At 44.1% G+C, this 19,010-nt stretch overlaps 2 protein-coding genes across 4 annotated transcripts in view; one reads left to right on the plus strand and one right to left on the minus strand.

The window, feature by feature from the left end:
• On the plus strand, positions 1-13,346 carry LOC139371432 (TAR (HIV) RNA binding protein 2). 2 transcript variants are annotated; one of them, XM_071111845.1, is made up of 8 exons: positions 1-231; positions 798-921; positions 6,766-6,997; positions 7,263-7,338; positions 10,112-10,229; positions 10,486-10,613; positions 10,858-11,053; positions 11,561-13,346. In XM_071111845.1, the coding sequence occupies exons 2-8, from the start codon at positions 894-896 to the stop codon at positions 11,716-11,718; spliced, it is 936 nt and encodes a 311-aa protein (XP_070967946.1). In that variant the 5' UTR covers positions 1-231; positions 798-893; the 3' UTR covers positions 11,719-13,346. The 2 variants fall into 2 exon arrangements, with proteins under 2 accessions (XP_070967946.1, XP_070967945.1); XM_071111844.1 differs by having other exon boundaries at positions 9-231; positions 798-871.
• The window catches only part of LOC139371431 (thymocyte expressed, positive selection associated 1), a 24,463-nt gene continuing 18,776 nt past the window's right edge, over positions 13,324-19,010 (minus strand). For both annotated transcript variants that reach the window (XM_071111842.1, XM_071111843.1), the window contains 4 exons: positions 18,138-19,006; positions 17,535-18,086; positions 14,912-14,999; positions 13,324-13,935 (listed from right to left, as the gene is read on the minus strand). In XM_071111842.1, the coding sequence (XP_070967943.1) occupies positions 13,847-13,935; positions 14,912-14,999; positions 17,535-18,086; positions 18,138-19,006 (1,598 nt within the window). In that variant the 3' untranslated portion in view covers positions 13,324-13,846. The remainder of the gene's footprint in view (positions 13,936-14,911; positions 15,000-17,534; positions 18,087-18,137; positions 19,007-19,010) is intronic.

Consider the following 19,010-nt stretch of genomic DNA (forward strand, 5'->3'; position numbering starts at 1 on the left):
GTATTGACGACGTCATAAAAATTCGCCAAACAGAAGCTGTTTTCTGGTGGGACTGGGAGAGCGAGGTGCCTCTTCACATGTCGCTGCCTCCACTGACTTGGAAAACAGCTCATGAAATCAAGTGTCAGTATTTGTGGGGGGGATTTGCAATCATTGGCTTCATCTCTGTCGATAGGGAATGAATGACGAGACAACACCGGGCAGTTGCAAGATAAACTCTGGGTGCTCCAGGTAAGCGTGTAGCGATGGCTAGCTACCATATGTAGCTAGCTAGGCGGTCCAGAATCTCACCTAGTTTAGCTAACTAAATGTCCTCTAAGCACAAATTGTGTAGCAAAGTAAACCGATAGATTAATTTACCATTCAATGTCAAGCATTTTAATAATTGCATTTTGTAGTTCAAGGCCAGGGTATTTTTCAATAAACTGTCTGAGTTAGTTAGCTAACTAGCCAGCAGATCCGACCCGTTTGCTTACAGCTGCACTGGGGTCGGACAGCATTCCTGTCTATATTAATTAAGAAACTGCGGAGCCAGTTTCTTATCCCTGGATTGAGGTATGTTTTCCTGAGCCATATCTCATGCCAGCTCCAAAATGTCTTAATACATGCAAGAATGCTGTTCGACCCTCGCTGCAAGTGGGTTGGATCTGTTGGCTAACAAACCTCCCAACTAGACAAGTGTTTCTGTCTACCTGCCTGTCAATCACTTCATGTCATAGTTCCTCGGAGAGAAACAACATATCGTTCCTCTGAACTGCTGAATGACAATTTAATCTCTCCCATCTTTTTGTCCTCAGTATTGAGCAAATGCTGGCTGTGAACCCCGGCAAGACACCCATCAGTCTGCTACAGGAGTATGGAACGCGGATAGGTAAGGCAGAGATGGTCTAGGAATGCTTCCTCTTCTGTCTCAGAGTCTGGGTAAGGTTTCATTCTGTTCTGTCTTAGCTAGCTACCTACAACTATACCAAATGGACTGGTTTATCATCTGCTTATTTAGTAGAATTAACACACTGCATCAATACAGGTACCTGCTGGTCACTAGTCAAATATATATTTTATACTGTAGAAGCCATAGAATTCTGAATTTGAGTACTAGAATGGACATGGCCAGTCTTATGATGGGATAAAGGTCAGACATTTTGGTCAGTTGGTCAACCCTGGTTTACCAGTGCTGCAATAAGATATTGTGTAAATAATGCATTTGAATAATTTATCTGCACTCTTTGTTAGCTAGCCAGTCAGTTTCAGAGGAATAATTCCATAACTTAATGAAATGAACTGCCAAGATGCCAACATTAAGTTTCAAACAATACAGTGAGTCAATAGGCATTTTTCACGCCCCCAAAAGACCACTTCCTTCCACGCCGAGCGCCGATATCCGGTTGTCTGTAGTCTTCTGCGAAATTCAAACATTGGAGTTTACCCAGTCACTGCTCAATTTGCCCAAGTTTGGCATTAGTGATTTGTCTATCGTTCACGGACATTCCCAGACGAACATTCCCAGACGAAGAGATCAGAACTTCATAAAAAGGATACCAGTTCTTCCACAAAGAATATCTTCAACAATCAAGGTAAGTTAGTACCTGGAAGTGATCAGTTGAGATAGCTAAGACGTTACCAAATTGGTTAGTGCTATCATGAGTTACCTAACGTTACTTAAGATTTGTCAGACTTAGTTAACGTTAATAAGTTAGCTAGCTATCTGACCAGCCACTGTAATCTATTTGTTTCTCGCTAGCTAGAGCCATCTCAGTAACGTTAAGAGTAGCAATGGTAACTTACTTGCATACATCAATTTAATATTTGTCACCTAACGTTCTTACATGCTCTGCTCTTCTGAATATGCATTGTGAAATATGGTAGACCAGGAGGGGGCAGTGGTAGTATGGGCAAGGTGTCACGTGAATGAGGAGCTCTAGTCACTGCAGGTTACGAGAGATTACCTGTATTTTGTTCAAAATAATCCAACTCTGTATCTGTTCACCGTAGGCATAGTTCCTTTGTTACTGATCTGAAGCTGGATAACCATAACATGTCGTATAGTCTACTTTTATTACAGTTGGTCAGTTATGTTTTAATGTTAGAATTGATGAGAAGCAAACATGATCTTGCTGCTGCAGATGATCAAAAACATTGTATGAATTCCCCCCCCCCCCCCCCACACACACACACACACACACACACACACACACACATTATTTTAGATTACATTGCAAGCATCCAAGAAGCCTGTCATCGTAAACGGCTTATCGAGCTGAGGGCGCTTTGTGCAATATGGTGGCTCTACTCTTCCAGACTGCACATTACACCACAATGGGGTTGTAGAGCGTGTCAGCACCATTGCTTTGCACGGAGAACTGTAGTTGTGGCATTGGCCAAGGACTCGGATGAGTTTTGAATGTGAGGATTATTCATATTGTCATAGAGAACACCCATTTAGCATTTCTGTAAACTCCTATTACTGCACATAGTGTTAAATTCATCCTGAATCTTTTTTTATGCATTTAAAAAAAAAAAAAAATTACCAGGGGAATTGACCAGAGCCCATTGGATGAAATGGTTCTGAGGAAGCCAAGGACATCAGGCAAGAGTGGCATAAAACCCACTCTTTGCCAAGCATTCCCTGTGAGTTAAACTGTCTTTTAAACAAGTTGGCGTCCCCATTACACTCACAAGTTGCTTTCACTTGTGATGAAATTGCTTGAACTAAAGTTTTACAGTCTTGGTTGACACTCATCCCTTGTCTGTGTTTCAGGGCCCCTTCCTGGGCCCCTTCCTGGGCCCCTTCCTGACTGTGTCTGCTGAACAAAGTTTGAGGAGCATGTGACCACAGCCTGCCGTTGCCACGGTGCTGCATGGACTCAAAATAAATTACTCTGGGTGACTCTAGATTTGGTCCAATGCTCCATGGGTCAGTGCTGTCATGTCATTGTCCCCCAACTGTCACCAGAGATTCTAAAACTCCCAGATGCCCCTGTGTTCCCCATGGGTCAGTGCTGTCATGTCATTGTCCCCCAACTGTCACCAGAGATTCTAAAACACCCAGATGCCCCTGTGTTCCCCATGGGTCAGTGCTGTCATGTCATTGTCCCCCAACTGTCACCAGAGATTCTAAAACACCCAGATGCTCCTGTGTTCCCCATGGGTCAGTGCTGTCATGTCATTGGCCCCCAACTGTCACCAGAGATTCTAAAACACCCAGATGCTCCTGTGTTCCCCATGGGTCAGTGCTGTCATGTCATTGGCCCCCAACTGTCACCAGAGATTCTAAAACACCCAGATGCTCCTGTGTTCCTCCAGCTCTTGCACTCAGTTTTACCACTTGGAGAGCTTAAAGGTGTCACCAGCATTGTCATCTGCTATTGAGAAGGGCACAGTCGAGCAGTCTTGTCTGTCAACTATGGAAGGAAATGAGGAAACCACGCGTGATCGCTAGCCAGTTTAGGGAGGCATGCCACGTGCGTGGGGGGAATCATCTAGCCAGGCCCTAGCCATGAGAATGTTTCGAGGTGAACGGCAAACCAGAGCTATGTGAAGGGGTCTTGAGCTTAAGCCAGAGGTTCTCCAGAACTACTCTGAATGATTTGATGTCTCAGTCAAACGTTGTGGTTTTGTTGTGCACCCAGATGCACCCCATCTCGGGGAAAACCACGATGAGAAAGTTTATGGCCCTTCTGCAGCGTCGCCCTTCAGGCTAGCTGACATCAAGTGCCTGATGTTGAGTGTAACTGACGTGAGGCACATTTCAGTTTGTCAATGGCCAGGCCAAGCTCAAACACAGCCACATATCACTAGCAAGTCCAGGGCCAACTGCCTGTAACCGGTTTAGTTTGGTACGACTTCACTACAAGCACTAGGAGTGCCATTACAGTAGAGAGAGTTTGGAGAGATGATTCTTTTGTAGCGGAGATGAGAGGAACCTGACCTCTTCTATACCTACAGGGATGTTTAGATAACTCATCAAAGTTGTATGTAGAGGAATTGTATTTTTAATTGTTTTGTTCTTTTTTTCTATCCCGTGTGGCTCAGGTGGCAGAGCATGGGGCTTGTAACGCCAGGGTTGTGGGTTCGATTCCCACGGGGGAACCAGTACACACGTATCAAAATGTATGCAGTCACTACTGTATGTCGCTCTGGATAAGAGCATCTGCTAAATGACTTGGTGTAAGCTAAATGACTTAATGTAAATGTAATTAACATTGAATTAGAGTGAGTTACTGATGTAAATTGTGATTTTATTTTATGACTTAACATGTCACATGTATTTATTGAATCAAATCTTCAAATAAAGTTCTCTTTAACAAACACTACATCCCAAAAACCCATGTTATTCATAACCTTTATCCGTACATATTCCATATAAAAATGATCCCAAATTCATATTATTTGTGAACAGATCAATTTATAATAATAAAAAAAAAATGGACACCGGTTTAAAGCTGTTATTTATCATGATCTAATTAATTGAACTAAAATCATTTATTTTGTATGTCCTGCTGTCCTTGACCATGTTTTCACACTGGCTGATCACCCTTGAGATCCAGAGGTCTCTGGTAGTTCACCAATAAGCAGCAGTTGATTGAAAGCCTACCAGAATGAGTGGGATAATCTTGTCCCAGATACAGTACTCTCTACTGGCATACTGACGTGCAATCGACTTGCTTTCGCTCTTGTCCGTCCACGTTAGCTGAGTTGCTCTCTTCAATGGGGGAATGATGAGTGTTGCCCCCACATCTGACAGCATCCTCTCTGATGAAACCAGCATCCCATCACCAGGCTCGAGGATTCCCGAGAGACTTGTGATCTCCTGATCAGTGAAGAGTTTGGATACAAAAGTGATGCCTCAACGAGGTGCAATCCCAATCAGGCACATCTCAGATCTGTGCAGTCCAGGTTAACTCTGACCTCTGGACAGTACACCTGGAACTGATCCTATGGCATCTAAATGGGCGCAGAGCCTGAGACAAGATGCAGGTAGTTGGTCCAGGTTATTATAATGCGGTTCATTTGAAGGGACACTCACACCGAAGATGTCCGCCAACACGTTCTCCATTCCAGTTGCTACTCAACAGCATTACAGAAATAATTTGTCAATGAGTGGCAGCTTCCTGCTTGGTGTTGCACTTCCCATTCCAGTCTTCTGTGCCTTGGACCAGTAGATTCATCCTGGAGGTCAGAGGGGGCAGTAGACTCCCAGAACACCATGAAGATCTTCTCTGAATGGAACCGGCTATAGGAACCTGAAGTCCTCATTGGCTGCACAGAATGTTTGGAGCTAGATGTGTACAAAAAAACTGCTGTTCCTTGATTCCATCCAATGCAGCATTCAACACACCTATTTATATTGATCAATTGTATATTGAACAACAACAAAAATAGATGAACAATTTCAACGATTTTACTGAGTTCAGTCAATTAAAATAAATCCATTAGGCCCTAATCTATGGATATCACGTTTCTGGGCAGGGGCACGTCCATGGGTGGGTCTTGGATTGCTTAGGCCCACCCAATTGGGAACCGGAGCCAGGCCCAGCCAATCAGAATGAGTTTTTCCCCACAAAAGAGCTTTTATTTAAGAGAAATGCTCCTCAGTTTCATCAGCTGTCCGGGTGGCTGGTCTCAGACGATCCCGCAGGTGAAGAAGCAGGATGTGGAGGTCCTGGGCTGGCGTGGATACACACGGTCTGAGGTTGTGAGGCCGGTTGGACGTACTGCCAAAGGAGGGGCTTAAGTTGGCGTGCAGAGTGGGAGAAGAGACATGCAACCTGGCTAGCCAGTTAGCTCGATACAGCTAATGTAATACCTGAACTATAGCAACTGTTTGCAGAACTACAACGCCAACCATCTGGAAAACCTAAGTTCACGTTACTCACCAGGGAGAGGAGGGCTTAGTCATGGGCCTCTGCAGTCAGTCCAGAGGGAACAACACTTGTGAATAGCTGAGACATTCACCTCCTGTTCCCAGTCATGCTCTATCAAAGGGAGAGACCCAAGAATGCAGGCTCCCTCCCCAGTTCCAGGAGAACCGACAGGGAACGGTCCCCGTCTCAATGCGTGCACGGCCTTTTGGTGTTAAGTAGATGTTGGCCAGGTTAAAATGCAGGCTATTGATTAAAGATGCTCCCATGTAAAATAGTGAAGTCTGGGCGCTCGCCTGTTCTAATTGCTGTCACTTAAAGTCTCATCCTTTTGGGGAAGTTGTGGAAGCTGAGATGTTTTTGTTCTAAAAAAAAAAAAAGAGGGACACTACAGTAGCATCGAGAGGATTGTGCTGCCATTAAGCTAGCTTGCTAACTCTGCGCTGTTGCTAGCAACCTTAGCATAAACCGCAACAACATTCCATTCAAACAAGTCAATCCACAGCCATACGCTGGCTGAAATCAGTTGCTGATAGGACAGACAAGTTGTACATGCAACAAGTACTGACATTGTATCATATAGCGCTCACAGCTTTCCAAGAAAACAAACATGGACATTTATGGTTTGTTTACATATATTTGAGGCTATTTGTACAGAAATGGTATAAAACCCGTATGAATTGTATTTATAATTAGTGCCGGCAAAGTATTCACACCCTGGATTTATTCCACATTTTGTTACAGCCTGAATTCAAAATGGCTGCCAATATGCCTGCCATCTTCACCGCATTCTGAAACTGGGGGTTTGACATAACCCCTCTAGTAATTTAATAGAATCTCTATGGTAGTAGCATGGTAGGATCTCAAGTGTTGTGCTGCAACACTACCAATCGTTTTGTTCCAGGTAACACCCCAGTGTATGACCTGCTCAAGGCCGAGGGCCAGGCGCACCAACCCAACTTTACGTTCCGCGTGTCCGTGGGAGAGATCAGCTGCACCGGCCAGGGGCCCAGCAAGAAGGCTGCCAAACACAAGGCAGCAGAGGCCGCCCTGAAGATGATGAAAGGAGGACTAGGGGGACCAGTGGTGCTGGGAGAAGGCTTTATTGGGGCGGAAGAGCCTTTGGATGGGGACAGGTGAGTGGATTGTACACGTTTTGAATCCAGAGAAAATGAGTAGTTAAACGCAGTGACAATTGGCTTCAATGGCTAATGTGGCGAGAGTAATGTAGAGAGGCTATCTATTGGAAGCCAGGACTCAAAAACACTGTAGACAAGTGCCTCTTATTTTGGTAAAAGTTGCAAAACCTCCTTGCCAACCATTTTATAATTATGATAGATCGTGTGCTCTTGGTCAGTCTGGTGTAAATAAGGTATTTTCTCTTCTGTTTTCCCTCCCTAGTTCTCCGTCAGAGATGAAGACTTCAGGAAGCGGCACGTCTCAGCAGTCAGAATGCAACCCTGTGGGAGCTCTGCAGGTGAGATGCATCCCGAGTTCATTTACAGATGAACTCAGTCCTCTCAGAACTACATTTTGAACCTCTTTCAACTCAGTTCAATAAGCTTTATTGCTATTAATGTGTACATATGTACACAGTGCATTCGAAAAGTATTCAGACCCCTTGACTTGTTCCACATTGTTACGTTAATTTAATCAATTTTAGAGTAAGACTTCATGTTTTTCCTCATCAATCTACAAACGCTCCATTATGACAAAGCGAAAACTGTTTAAAAATTGAATACAAAACATACCTTATTTAGTATTCAGACCCTTTGCTATGAGACTAAAAATGTCTCAGGTGCATCATGTTTCCATTGATCATGCTTGATGTTTCGACAACTTAATTGGAGTCCACCTGTGGTAAATTCAATTGATTGGACATGATTTGGAAAGACACACACCTGTCTATATAAGGTCCAACAGTTGACAGTGCATGTTAGAACAAAAACCAAGCCATGGGGTCATTGTCCGTACAGCTCCGAGACAGGATTGTGTCGAGGCACAGATCTGGGGAAGGGTACCAACAAATGTCTACAGCATTGAAGGTCCCCAAGAACACAGTGGCCTCCATTCTTAAATGGATGAAATTTGGAGCCACCAAGACTCTTCATGGAGCTGGTCGCCTGGCCAAACTGAGCAATCGGGGGAGAAGGGCCTTGGTCAGGGAGGTGACAGAGCTTCAGAGCTTGGTCACTCTGACAGAGCTTCAGAGTTCCTATGGGAGAACCTTCCAGAAGGACAACTATCTCTGCAGCACTCACCAATCTTGGAGTTTGCCAAAAGGCACCTAAAGGACTCTCAGACCATGATGAAACCGAGATTGAACTCTTTGGCCTGAATGCCAAGCGTCACGAATGGAGGAAACCTGGCACCATCCCTACGGTGAAGCATTGTGGTGGCAGCATCATGCTGTGGGGATGTTTTTCAGCGATAGGAACTGGGAGACTAGACAGGATCGATTCAAAAGATAACAAGAGTAAAGTACAGAGATCCTTGATGACAACTTGCTCGGGACCTCAGACTGTGGAAAGTGTTCACTTTCCAACAGGACAACGACCTTAAGCACACAGCAAGACAACACAGCATTGGCTTCGGGACAAGTCCTTGAGTGGCCCCGCCAGAGACCAGACTTGAACTCGATCGAACATCTCGAGAGACCTGAAAATAGCAGTGCAGCGACGCGCCCCATCCAACCGGACATGGCTTGAAGGTCTGCAGAGAAAAATAGGAGAAACTCCCCAAATACAGGTATGAACTTGTAGTGTCGTACCCAAGAAGACTCACGCTGTAATCGCTGCCAAAGGTGCTGCCACGAAGGGTCTGAATAGTTACAGTACCAGTCAAGTTTGGACATCCCTACTCATTCCAGAGGTTTTCTTTATTTACTATTTTCTACATTGTAGACAACTATGAAATGACATATGGAATCATGTAGTATCCAAAAAAAAAGAGTTAAACAAATCAAAATATATTTTATTTTATTCAAAGTAGCTATCAAATCAAATGTATTTATATAGCCCTTCGTACATCAACTGATATCTCAAAGTGCTGTACAGAAACCCAGCCTAAAACCCCAAACAGCAAGCAATGCAGGTGCAGAAGCATGGTGGCTAGGAAAAACTCCCTAGCCTTGACAACTTTACACACTTGGCATTCTCTCAACCAGCTTCATGAGGTAGTCACCTGGAATGCATTTCAATTAACAGGTGTGCGTTGTTAATTTGTGGAATTTCTGTCATTATTGTGTTTGAGCCAATCAGTTGTGTTGTGACAAGGTAGGGGCGGTATACAGAAGACAGCCCTATTTGGTAAAAGACCAAGTCCATATTATGGCAAGAACAGCTCAAATAAGGAAAGAGAAATGACAGTCCATCATTACTTTAAGACATGAAGGTCAGTCAATATGGAACATTTCAACTTTTTTATTTTATTTTTTACACTACACGATTCCATATGTTTCATAGTTTTGTCTTCACTATTATTCTACAATGTAAAAAATAAACCCTGGAATGAGTAGTTGTCAACTTTTGACTGGTTCTGTATGTAAATGTGATATTTCAGTTAATGTTCCACACCTGTTTTGGCTTTGTCATTATGGGATATTGTGTGTAGATTGATGAGAGGGGGGGGGGGGGCAATTAATCAATTTTAGAATACTGCTGTGGAAAAGTTAAGGGGTCTGAATACTTTCTCAATACACTATGTATAGATCAGGGTTTTCCAACCCTGTTCCTGGAAAGCTACCCACCTGTAGGTTTTCAATCCAACCCTGTTCCTGGAAAGCTACCCACCTGTAGGTTTTCAATCCAACCCTGTTCCTGGAAAGCTACCCACCTGTAGGTTTTCAATCCAACCCTGTTCCTGGAAAGCTACCCTCCTGTAGGTTGTTACTCTAATCTAGCACACCTGATTCTAATAGCTGGTTGATAAACTGATTTTAAACATTTGTAGAACTTTGTTTGGAGCGTAAACCTACGAGGGTAGCTCTCCAGGAACAGGGTTGGAGTGACCTACAGGAGGGTAGCTCTCCAGGAACAGGGTTGGAGTGACCTACAGGAGGGTAGCTCTCCAGGAACAGGGTTGGAAGAGCCCGGCTATAGATGTATACTGTGTCAGTCAGTCTCCAAACCGCTTTTCGCGAACCCTCCTACCTTTACAGAGGATAATGGCGTTAATTGTGAAGCAAAACATTTAAAGGTAAATGAATCTCCCACTTTATGGATACATGACTTTGTGTGTTTCACTGAAAGGAGCTGGTGGTTCAGAAAGGCTGGCGTCTGCCAGAGTACACCGTGACCCAGGAGTCGGGGCCTGCCCACCGCAAGGAGTTCACCATGACATGCCGGGTGGAGAGATTTGTTGAAATTGGTAAATCTAACTTGGGTTCTGCCCTTTTCAATATGTCATGGATTTGTTTTTTTTGTTTTTTTTACATTACACCATTAGGTATATCGTATGTCCTTGTGTAGCAACATGATTCAATTGGTCAACTAACCAGGAAGTGAAATCAGGCGTGCTAGTTCTGGAATAGAATCCATGGAGTGACTGAGGGGATACTTTTAGGAGATGTTTGAGAAACTGCAATTCTGTGTCTTAGTACTAACATCCAGCCTCTGTCCCACAGGCAGTGGCACATCGAAGAAACTAGCCAAGCGGAATGCAGCAGCTAAGATGTTGTCCAGGATCCACGATGTTCCTGTAGACCTGAGGAGCAGCCACGAGACTGAGCCTGAGGACGACACTTTTATCATGGTGAGACAGCGACCTGTTGATGGCCTTTCTAAGACAATATTGCTGCTGTGCTCGCTTCCTGAGAGTTCATCATTGAAAATTAGTGTCTGTTCTTAAGAATTTCCTGTTATAAATAAATCAATTATAGTTGGTCGAATACACATGTTTAGCCAGATATTGAAGGTGTAGCGAAATGCTTATTAAAATGAATGTGAGGTTGCCCGAGTGTCTGAATCATGGTACCACTGTCTCCTCTGGTGGTCAGAACATGGGTGGGGGCAGGGTGGAGGCAGGGAAGTGTAAAGGTCTGGGCTGTACCTGGGACTCTCTGAGGAACTCTGCTGGGGAGAAGATGCTGCAGCTAAGGAGCCACCCTCTGGGCATGCCCAGCTCTGACTTTTGCTCTCTGCTACACGACCTCTCAGAGGAGCAGCGCTTTGACGTCAGCTACCTCGACATAGGTAAATAACATCCCCTCATCACTGGGGCCAATTCACATACAGATTCCTGTTTTGAGGTAGGAGCGTTTTATCTACGATCACATCACTGTCTATATATATTTTTCTTTGTGATCAAAAATGCTACTGGGCTCCAGAAAGGACTGATACTTGACTCTGTAAACAATCATCTTGGCTAAAGCCCCACACACACACACACACACATGGGAGGTCTGGGAGGGGGCTGGGAGGTCTGGGGGGGGGGGGGGGGGATGGGGGCTGGGGAGGGGGCTGAGAGGTCTGGGAGTGTAGGTCCACTTTGTTTTCCTGTTGTATACTGAATGTATTAATTTAACTGTAAGAAATATACTCTCTTTAGTGGCAGCTACTTTATCATATTGAAATGGATAATGTACCTATAACTCTCCCCAACAGTAAAAAAAATGCTAAACTGATCCTAAAGCAGCTCTCTTTGTGAATGTGACCAGGCTGTGATGTATGAACCTAATGTGTGTTTCCTTGATGTGCCAGAGGAGCGCAGTCTGAGCGGTCTGTGCCAGTGTCTGGTAGAGCTATCCACTCAGCCAATCACAGTGTGCCACGGCTTCGCACCCAATCAGGACGGTGCCCGCGCCAGCGCAGCCCACAATGCACTGCAATACCTCAAAATCATGGCTGGGGGGAAGTGACCGTCTCCCAGACCAACCTCTCTCCATGGCAACGACCTAGACCCTGATCATGACACATCCACCTCGGAGGGTGGAAGCATCTTCCAACCAATGGTGGTCAAGGGAAGTAACCATCGATTGATCCAGAATTACCCATGATGTGGGAATTGGAATTTGTCCGTCCCCCCCACAGCCCTATCTGGTCTGTTCATTCCTAAAAGCCCCCTGAAGATATCCCAGATAGCCCTAGATAATTTGTCCCTATGCCTTGAAGATATCCCACATAGCCCTCAATGACCTCTTGATTGGCTACACTGGCCATTTATTTGGATGGTCGGTCACCCACCTCCTCTGCTGTCACAGGCCTAGAGAGATACTCTGCAGGGAAAGGGCAAAATACAACGACCCCCGTTTGACTGTAGCCTCATTGACCTTTTTATTTGTTGCCACATCTACAATGATTGGCTTTGGTTGCCTTTTCATTAGCTAGTAAGTACTTTGTCGTCAACCAAAAATACCCCCCCCCCCCCCCCCCGGTTGAAGAAGTCTTGGCCTGAATGAAGTCTAATTTTGGACATTGAAAAGTGGACCTTTTAACGACATGAATTCTTAAATTAGAGACTTGTGTACTTTTATTGCCAAGTAGACAAGATCCAGCCCATCTTGTCATTTGTGTTAAGTAATTTACTTTTTTTTATTTTTTATTTTAAAGAAGAGTCATCTGATAACTGTTAATGTGTACATTTTTAAATTGTGATTGCTTAACATCTGAAATGCAAAATGTAGAGTTTTGGAATTACATTTAACATTGTACTTTACAATTGATGTTTTTTCTTTGTTAGACCTCACAAAACCCTGTTTGAAATTGTGAATAGATTACTGTGATTTAAAATTAGTAATTTTAGATGTTAATAGCCGTTTTGAGTAGCTGGTTGCTCTCGTAAAACCGTGTCAATGGCCCCTCAATGAATTGATTTATATCACTTCCCTTCAACTGTGTTGGTCCATCTAATTAGCCCGTGTGCCAGTCTGTTCAAGGTCTCTTACCCACTACTTATGGAATTGCAATGTTAATACAATGACAATAGAGTAGGCCAAAAGCACAAACAGATCTGGGACCAGGCTAGCATCTAATTTGAGATGGAATTGTATCGCTGCATTTAATATAGTTGGATTCTCTTGCACAACGGCTGACTAATCTGCTTCTCTACTTCCTGTTACATGCTAATGGTATAGCCTGAACTCTATATCCTCCCATGTTTACTCCCACCAGTTCAGATAGTCAAGCCTTCATGGTTTCATATGGGAGGTTGAGTCAAGAATAGTATTGGTAGCGAGTGTCTGAAGTATACTGGCTGTAGTAGAGTGACTATTGGTCGCTGCTACATCATGATGAGCAAGCAGTGAGAGAAACACATAACGTACCGCATCTGATTCAGATTAGTTGGGTGTAAATGTGGAAGACCCATTTCAGTTGTACAACTGACTAGGTATCCTCTTTTTCCCCTCCTTTTCCAATGTTTGACAATTGTGGGACGTGTTGCCCAAATACATAGTTGAACTGAAACGCGGTCCATCACGGTTTTGATCTGTTCCTTTTTTAAATAAAATACTTGATTTCAGTGCAAATAAAATGTTTATTGAAATCACTTTGATTCTCTTCATTTATAAAACATATCTTTTTAACATTCATAAATAACGACTTTCACAAAAGGCACAGCACTAGCGTGGATTAATGACTGTCAACAGAAACACAAGACAGTCTACACAATCAAACCGAAGGGTTGAGTTCCTGTCCGACTTACACTGAAGACTCATGCCAGATCTTACAGCGCCTGGACATGTATTTAAACATGTCGGCTAACCACATTGCATTGTCAGGCACACAACTGTTGGTTGAGGCAATGCCTGCGCATCAGGTTAGGAAACTTGATCTGTGTGCTAAATATGCCTACGGGGCAATGCGTTAACGTTGAACTCGCTTGAAGCACTAGTGTGACGTTGAAGTGGGTGTAGTCAGAATGCCACCTGATTTCATGATGTCATTCACAATAACAGTCTCTGTTGACTGTACCTTCAGTGGCTCAATATGTTTGTGTGACTCATAAATAATAGTTCCCGGAGTCTATTTCCCCGAGGGTCCTGTTCGTCAGCTCTTGTCTCTGTCAGGGGAGTCGACGTCGTCATCAGCGTAGCCACTACTGTCTGATTGCATGCTGTCCCCTCGAACCACCAGACCTACAGAAAGAAAATCTCAGGTCTACACACAGACAGCCATACTCTCCTCATGGCTTTAACACAGGCCTACAGTACTTCCCTGAATTAAACATGGAGGGTCAACCTGCCCATACTTTCCTTCACATTTCCAGTTAGCTGACGTTCTCGAACAATTATTCTTACGAAAGTGTGGGTACAAGTTCTGAACACACCTTTCTTCACACATACGTATGGGCACACAGCAACTCATTTGCAGGTAATGTAACAGCACTGCCCATTGCAGCTACAGTATCAACCACATTCACTTCAAAACTGTCATTTGAAAAGGGTGTGTGTTCCTGTGAGATTAAACCAAAGTCCCAGTCAGCAATTTGACTGCTCTGAATCACACTAGTCAGTCATCTTTCTCTAAAAACAACTAGTTTGGTCGTAAAATCTTTTTTTTTTTTTAAATATATATATCTTTAAAAAAAAATATATATATATATATCTTTTAAAAAATATATATATATATATTTAAAAAAAATATATATAATATATATATATATATATATCTTTAAAAAAAAAATATATATATATATATATATATCTTTAAAAAAAATATATATATATATATATATATTTTTAAAAAAATATATTTTTTTAAAGATATATATATATATTTTTTTAAAGATATATATATATATTATATATATTTTTTTTAAATATATATTTTTTTTTAAAGATATATATATATATATTTTTTTAAAGATATATATATATATATATATATATATATTTTTTTTTTTTAAAAGATATATATATATATATATATATATTTTTTAAAAGATATATATATATATATATCTTTAAAAAAAATATATATATATATAAAAAATAAAGGATTCTCCTTTGGGGACAGCCGAGGAACCGTTTTAGGGTCTTTGTTTTCCCTAAGAGTGTAGTGAGCAGATATAGACTGGTAATATCACTAGGTATCAGCTGACTATGACCTCACCTTTGTTTTGATTGACAGTGGACCGGGACAAAGATGTTGACCTTATAGTTTCTTGCTGTCCAAAGTCTTCCTCCCCTGCGCTCTGTACCTATTGGAAAACAGGTAGTCAGGAAAAACTCCTGGCCCAAGTGTGCATAGTCACTTCACCCCTACCTATATGTACAAATCACCTTGAGTAACCTGTACCTATTGGAAAACAGGTAGTCAGGAAAAACTCCTGGCCCAAGTGTGCATAGTCACTTCACCCCTACCTATATGTACAAATCACCTTGAGTAACCTGTACCCCTGCACACTGACTCGGTACCCCCTGTATATAGTCTCATTACTAACCTGTACCCCTGCACATTGACTTGGTACCCCCTGTGTATAGTCTCATTACTAACCTGTACCCCTGCACATTGACTCGGTACCCCCTGTATATAGTCACATTACTAACCTGTACCCCTGCACATTGACTCGGTACCCCCTGTATATAGTCTCATTACTAACCTGTACCCCTGCACATTGACTTGGTACCCCCTGTGTATAGTCTCATTACTAACCTGTACCCCTGCACATTGACTTGGTACCCCCTGTGTATAGTCTCATTACTAACCTGTACCCCTGCACATTGACTTGGTACCCCCTGTGTATAGTCTCATTACTAACCTGTACCCCTGCACATTGACTTGGTACCCCCTGTGTATAGTCTCATTACTAACCTGTACCCCTGCACATTGACTCGGTACCCCCTGTGTATAGTCTCATTACTAACCTGTACCCCTGCACATTGACTCGGTACCCCCTGTATATAGTCTCATTACTAACCTGTACCCCTGCACATTGACTTGGTACCCCCTGTGTATAGTCAGTCTCATTACTAACCTGTACCCCTGCACATTGACTCGGTACCCCCTGTGTATAGTCTCATTACTAACCTGTACCCCTGCACATTGACTCGGTACCCCCTGTGTATAGTCTCATTACTAACCTGTACCCCTGCACATTGACTTGGTACCCCCTGTGTATAGTCTCATTACTAACCTGTACCCCTGCACATTGACTTGGTACCCCCTGTGTATAGTCTCATTACTAACCTGTACCCCTGCACATTGACTCGGTACCCCCTGTATATAGTCTCATTACTAACCTGTACCCCTGCACATTGACTCGGTACCCCCTGTATATAGTCACATTACTAACCTGTACCCCTGCACATTGACTCGGTACCCCCTGTGTATAGTCTCATTACTAACCTGTACCCCTGCACATTGACTCGGTACCCCCTGTGTATAGTCTCATTACTAACCTGTACCCCTGCACATTGACTCGGTACCCCCTGTGTATAGTCTCATTACTAACCTGTACCCCTGCACATTGACTCGGTACCCCCTGTATATAGTCTCATTACTAACCTGTACCCCTGCACATTGACTCGGTACCCCCTGTATATAGTCTCATTACTAACCTGTACCCCTGCACATTGACTCGGTACCCCCTGTATGTAGTCTCATGACTAACCTGTACCCCTGCACATTGACTCGGTACCCCCTGTATATAGTCTCATTACTAACCTGTACCCCTGCACATTGACTCGGTACCCCCTGTATATAGTCTCATTACTAACCTGTACCCCTGCACATTGACTCGGTACCCCCTGTATATAGTCTCATTACTAACCTGTACCCCTGCACATTGACTCGGTACCCCCTGTATATAGTCTCATTACTAACCTGTACCCCTGCACATTGACTCGGTACCCCCTGTATATAGTCTCATTACTAACCTGTACCCCTGCACATTGACTCGGTACCCCCTGTATATAGTCTCATTACTAACCTGTACCCCTGCACATTGACTCGGTACCCCCTGTGTATAGTCTCATTACTAACCTGTACCCCTGCACATTGACTCGGTACCCCCTGTGTATAGTCTCATTACTAACCTGTACCCCTGCACATTGACTTGGTACCGGCTCTCCCTGTGTATAGTCTCATTACTAACCTGTACCCCTGCACATTGACTTGGTACCCCCTGTATATAGTCTCATTACTAACCTGTACCCCTGCACATTGACTCGGTACCCCCTGTATATAGTCTCATTACTAACCTGTACCCCTGCACATTGACTCGGTACCCCCTGTGTATAGTCTCATTACTAACCTGTACCCCTGCACATTGACTCGGTACCCCCTGTGTATAGTCTCATTACTAACCTGTACCCCTGCACATTGACTCGGTACCCCCTGTGTATAGTCTCATTACTAACCTGTACCCCTGCACATTGACTTGGTACCCCCTGTATATAGTCTCATTACTAACCTGTACCCCTGTTTATAGTCTCGTTATTGTTATTTTATTGTGTTACCTTTTATTTTTACTTTAGTTTATTGGGTAAATAATTTTCTTAACTCTTCTTGAACTGCACTGTTGATTAAGGGCTTGTATGTAAGTAAAGCATTTCACTGTAAAGTCTACACTTGTTGTATTCGGCGCATTTGACAAAGTTTGATTTGAATTGAGTCAGGCAGCCAAGGTTGGATAATGGACTACACCAGATAGATGTGTGTATCAGCCCTAGGAACTCAGAGACCGGAGTACAGTGCGCCATATAGGTCAATCCAAAACAGTTCTGTCACTTACCTCCTCCAGCTCAAAGGAGTTGGCCTGTTGAATAGTGTGGGAGACCTGCCCCTGGAGCGGTGTTGGTTTCAGAGGACTCAGGTACCTCTTGTTCCTCCATACACCTGGATAATACTGGGCTGCTGGAGGCACCACTGTGGTCCCACCACTGGCAGGGAGAATCATCTCAGGTGCATCTGTGTCTAAAGAACTAGAAGGTGTCACATCAGTAACAGTGATGAGACAAGGGGACTTCCTGCAACTAAGGAGCTCTATAGACACGAACGTTGACACAACCAGTGTTCCAGTTTCTCCCAAACTAGACTCCACCTTAGACATGGGAGTTACTGCAACCTCTAAACTCTTGGCTGAGTTACTGGTAGTTAAGAAATCCTTCTCCCTGGGTTTGTGTAGTCCGTCTGACGTGGTGAAGGATCGGTCAGATCTTCTGACGTTCTCAGAGGACAAAATGTCCTCCGCCTGTGTGTTACTATTCCACTGTTGTAGTTGACTGCCGTACGGAGCCTGGTGAACACACTCAACGATCTGAGGACGGGTTATGTCACGGGTAACCTTGGCGACCGGTGCCACTACTGTTGCCCAGCCTGTGATGTCATGGGTAACCTTGGCGACCGGTGCCACTACTGTTGCCCAGCCTGTGGGATGAATTGTGTTTTGAGTTTCTCCAACTTCACAGGTAGGTCTTGGAGTAGTAAGGCCAAAGTCCAGCTTCTTCCTACTACTGGGCTCTCTTTGATGACCTGATTCTGAAAGTGATGATGCCCCAAAGTTGGGTGTTCTGTCAGGATGTCGCCCTCTCTCTAAATCAACTCCATCCCCATCTGATGACAATCCCTGCTCCAACTCCTTGTCCCTGACTGTGTCTCTATGTCCCGGTGTCTCTGTCTCTCTGTCCCTGAACATACGTGTGCCCACAGCACACGTCTTGTTACTATCCCCAGTGTCCATATCCTGTACATCTGAAAACAACCCCTGCTCCCCCTCCCAGTCTATGTGTCCCTGTGTCTCTGTCTCTCTCTCGCTCACCATCGTGTCCACAGCAGCACTCGTCTCATTACTGTTCCCTGTATCCTGATTATCCTCCTCCATGTCTCTGGATAAAGGCTCTGCCTTGGTGTTCTCCAGGACCAGACCCACCAAGTCAGGAAGGCTGCTTCTCTTCTTGGGTGCCGACCCAGGCCCGGGGGAGAGTCCTGGTCTGGGGCAGGCAGAGTCCGACCCCAGCCGGGCAGAAGCCCCAGAGCCAGTATACAGGCACATCTTAGAAACCGTATCCTTGAGTCGTTCCACTGGAGACCTCGGTTCGCTGCGGACACTTCCCATGAAGCGCCGTCCAATCTGCCCGTCAGCGGTGGGGGAGAAGCTGAACTCAGGAGGGGCGAGCTTCTGGAGGGGCGTGCGGGACACGTGTGAGTAGAGGGAGTAGAAGGCGTTGGCCATGGCTGTCAGCACCTCTACCTGCCTGAAACGGCCTGC

Source organism: Oncorhynchus clarkii, chromosome 17 (assembly GCF_045791955.1).
Source record: "Oncorhynchus clarkii lewisi isolate Uvic-CL-2024 chromosome 17, UVic_Ocla_1.0, whole genome shotgun sequence".
Classification (NCBI taxonomy): domain Eukaryota; kingdom Metazoa; phylum Chordata; class Actinopteri; order Salmoniformes; family Salmonidae; genus Oncorhynchus; species Oncorhynchus clarkii.